At 35.1% G+C, this 4,088-nt stretch overlaps 1 protein-coding gene across 2 annotated transcripts in view; it reads left to right on the forward strand.

Moving 5' to 3' along the window:
* LOC109709691 (blue copper protein) overlaps positions 1-2,257 on the forward strand; it is a 2,954-nt gene extending 697 nt beyond the window's left edge. The window contains exons 2-3 of one of the 2 annotated variants that reach the window (XM_020232017.1): positions 180-391; positions 1,623-2,257. In XM_020232017.1, coding sequence (XP_020087606.1) covers positions 180-391; positions 1,623-2,113 — 703 coding nt within the window. In that variant the 3' untranslated portion in view covers positions 2,114-2,257. Of the gene's footprint in view, positions 1-73; positions 392-1,622 lie in introns of those variants that run through there. The other variant, XM_020232016.1, reaches the window with a different exon arrangement.

Consider the following 4,088-nt stretch of genomic DNA (forward strand, 5'->3'; position numbering starts at 1 on the left):
CTCCGCACTTTTCCCTTTACTCTTTTTTTTTCTTTTTTTTTTTTTTTTTTTTTTTTCTCCTACAACTCAACACCCATAAATTAAAACCAAAAGAAAACAAACTCCAAAATCCCTTCACCACAGATCCCAAGAAGAGAAAGAAAAGAAAAGAAAAGAATGGAGCAGAGAAGCACCTGCAGGAGAACTAAGCTTCCATTCTCAGAAAACAGCTTCAGCTTCTGCTTCTGCTTCTGCTTCTGCCTCACAATCATTCTCTCTCCTCAGTGCACCCATGCATACAAAAACTACACAGTGGGGGACTCATTGGGGTGGTATGATAACTTGATGGAGCCCAAAGTGGATTACCAGAAATGGGCTTCTGGAAAGATCTTCAGCCTTGGAGATTTCCTCAGTATGTTTCTAAAACCCCCTCAAATTTAGGGCACAAAAAAAAACAAAAAAAGTCATGATTCATAGCTAAATATGGTTGGTGTTTGTTGTTTCTTAATCAGGAGTATGGTTTATTTATAGTTACTTAATTCGTGAATTATTTGCGAATTATTTAAAATCTGAATAAAATAGTCCGTATGCGATTTATTTTCAAAAATCGGAATAAAACGCGAATTTTTGGGGTTAGATTTATTATTCGTGAATAATTCACGTATGCCAATCTATTCGGCCAAAAAAACACCCAAAATTTTTATATAAAATCTCTTGCCGAATTATTTATGAATTATGGAAAAATTTTATGAACATTCGGAATATATGGATCATGAAAAAGGTGAATATAGAGATAACAATATAATTTGTTATTATTTTTTTTACTTAATCTACTTTATTTTGTAGATTTCTATTCTTATATTCTTAAGAATTTATAACTATATATGCTAGTAGCATAAATCTAGAGAAAAGGGCTTAGTCTAATAATGAATTTTGATCCCAAATTTTTCATTTGGTGAACGTATATTTTTTTGTATAAATTGCGTACCCGAATAATTGGTGAATCCATTTTTTAAGCAGTATTTTTCAACAAATTTAAAAATTGAGATACGAATTTTATTCGAATCTTTGGCGAATTCGAATTAACTAACTATGGTTTATTACATTAGGATTGCTATTTTGATGGTAGTATAGGAGGTTCACTTTTGCATCCTTTGTTAGGTTCATTTTAGGAAATTATTCTATTCTTCATGATCATGTAGAATTTTGAACTTTTTAGAACAAAAAATAGTTGGAGTTGGGCAAATATTTTTCTCTGTTTATTTGGAAAAACTTATTTGTTGGGAATTTTCTTTCTCAGTGCTTTTCTCACTTGTTTATGAATACTATTTCCCTAATAAAATGTCATTTATTACCAACCTAAAAAGGATCACTTGGAGTAAAAGAAAAGTATATACCTCTTTTAAATATATATACATATAAAGTATAGTGGGACTAAAATTTTTTAACCGGGTTATCATATTTTGGACAATAACAAGACCTAAAAAATTAAGAGAGTTGAGCAAGCTTATGGGTACTAGAGTAGTTTTATGCGTGGTTCCAGCGGAAGCCGAGCATCGCATGATCATATTATCTAAATAGCAGTTTTATTAAATAAGATATTCATGCATTCAAACAGAGTCTTTAACGTAGTACTTTCACAGTCTTCAACACGGACAAGAACCACTCGGTGGTGCAGACGTACAACGCGACGACGTACAAGCTCTGCGACTACAACGACGCGTCGGACGGCGACACGGTGGAGTGGTCGGCCGGCGAGCCGGAGTTCAGCAAGGCCGCGGTCACGGTGGCGGTCCCCCTCCTCAAGGAAGGCCCCACGTACTTCTTTTCGGGGGACTACGACGGCGAGCAGTGCGAGAACGGCCAGCAGCTCGCGATCAACGTCACGCACGGCCAGGGCCTGCCAGACAGCCTCAAGAACCCGTCCGACCAGTCGTCACCGGCCCCCGCCAGTCCTGACGACGAGAAAAGCGTTCCCGACACGGTGGTTCCGTCGAACTTCGACCATCCGACGACAACGACGAACGACACCGCCGTCGAGCCGACGTCGGATGCAGGGACCGTAGCCCGGAAGTTCTGTAGACTGAGTTTGGGTTCAGCTGTGCTTGTTTCTGTTCTGTGCTTTAGCATTTGAGTGTGACTCAATTCTCTGTTTCTGCTGTGTTCGTGTGTTGCTTTTATGATTTATTTATTTATTTATTTGTCAGAATAGTTGTATTCTGCATATACTGTCACTATGGAGCAATAGCAATAAGTTTATTGTTTTGTCTCAGCAAAATCTGCTTCTTTTTCAGCATCAGAATAAATATTTGCTCTGTCAACAGCACATTGGTTCATTTTCAGTTTGTAACTAAAATTGGAGAGATTATATGATTTTTGTGTTTTAAGAAAAGAACAATTATAGGACATACTTAACAAGCGTGATCGATCGATTGAGATCGACGGATCTCCTAATCTACCAATTGACCGACTTTCAGTAGTAAATTGAACCGAACCGTCGTATCAACACGACCAACTTACGGCAATTCATCGCATCTGGAGTCGCTGTCGAGGTGTGGTTTACTCTTATATGCTTTCAGAAGTGAAGAGCGAACTAGCAGGTGGTTTGAAATGTGAGAAGTTCGGAGGCGACTAAATTGATTCGAACCAGAGTGGCGAAATCTACGAACACTTGTTGAGAGGATATAAACATGACTCCATAATAAAATATATCATCAGAGAAAAAGATGAACATGGACATAGAAGCATACAAGAAAAACAGAAGGCCTTTTTATCAGGCACTAAAATTTGTAGCAATCAATTCACTCGAAGAAGTTCAGCTGATAAACTAAAGCTGACTATATGTCAGTACAGTAATGTGTCGAAGATTCGGGGATCATAAAAGGGAAAAGAATAACAAAACAGAAGTAGAATACAAGTTCATTTTACAAGATATACCAAATTTCAGAGATCTGCAGCTTCTGAATGTAGTAGAAACCATGAGACTGCAACTTTGTTTTATATATATATGTTTTTTTCCTTTCATTTTCTGCTTCCAGTTCAGAAAAACATCTAGGCCAAACTTGTTCTAATTATCTCTGTTCTCCAGTTAGAAAATGTACCACTAAACTGAACATTGAAGAAGCAATTCAAAAACGTACAAAATTTATCCGAACTATGGGCCATTTCGAATCGGCTACTGAACCATTCAAAATTTTGAATTTACTACCCAATCTTTCAATGTGTTTGATTTTAGTCGGTCAACGGCACTTTGGCTTCAAAATTTGAACTCATTCCTTTAATAAATTTATAATTGTGAGAATTGTATTAGTCATACTAATTAAATCTATAAATATAAATAACGCATTGAAATTTTAAAATCGAAGTGTTATTGGCTGTCTCAAATCAAACAAATAAAAAAATTGGGTAGTAAAATCAAGATTTTGAAAGGTTCGGTAGTCGATTCAAAATGGTCCATTTTTCATGTTAGTTGTATACGTTTTTACCTAAAAAATATGAAGTAAATGGTGTACCATATAATAAAAGATTCTGCTTATCTGAGTATTGAATTTGAATATCTAATTTAGACAAATGAGTAACATGTTAGCAAGAAAAAGCTACATATTCATTAATTCATTCGAGGTAAATGGTGTACCATATAATAAAAGATTCTACTTATCTGAGTATTGAATTTGAATATCTAATTTAGACAAATGAGTAACATGTTAGCAAGAAAAAGCTACATATTCACTAATTCATTCGAGGTAATATATATATATATATATATATATATATATAGAGTCCGGCTACTATACTATTATGAGTATGATGGCCCTCGTACTCATAAGTTGTTTTTGATGATAGAGCTTCCTAATCGACGATCCACACCATTAAACATTATCTAGCTCATTTAAAACATCTAGAAATCAAATTTTATAATTTTTTGATATCATTTACCTTACGATCAAAAGGTCACAAAATTAAAAATTTTTAACGGCCGGTATGGGATATTTGCTAGTTTAACGGTGTAAAAGAATCGAAATCGGTTGAATTTTTATAGAGAAATTTTATTCACTACATAGATAAGATCAATACTCCGATCTAAATGTGAAGGATCCGATCATACCATT

Source organism: Ananas comosus, linkage group 4 (assembly GCF_001540865.1).
Source record: "Ananas comosus cultivar F153 linkage group 4, ASM154086v1, whole genome shotgun sequence".
Classification (NCBI taxonomy): domain Eukaryota; kingdom Viridiplantae; phylum Streptophyta; class Magnoliopsida; order Poales; family Bromeliaceae; genus Ananas; species Ananas comosus.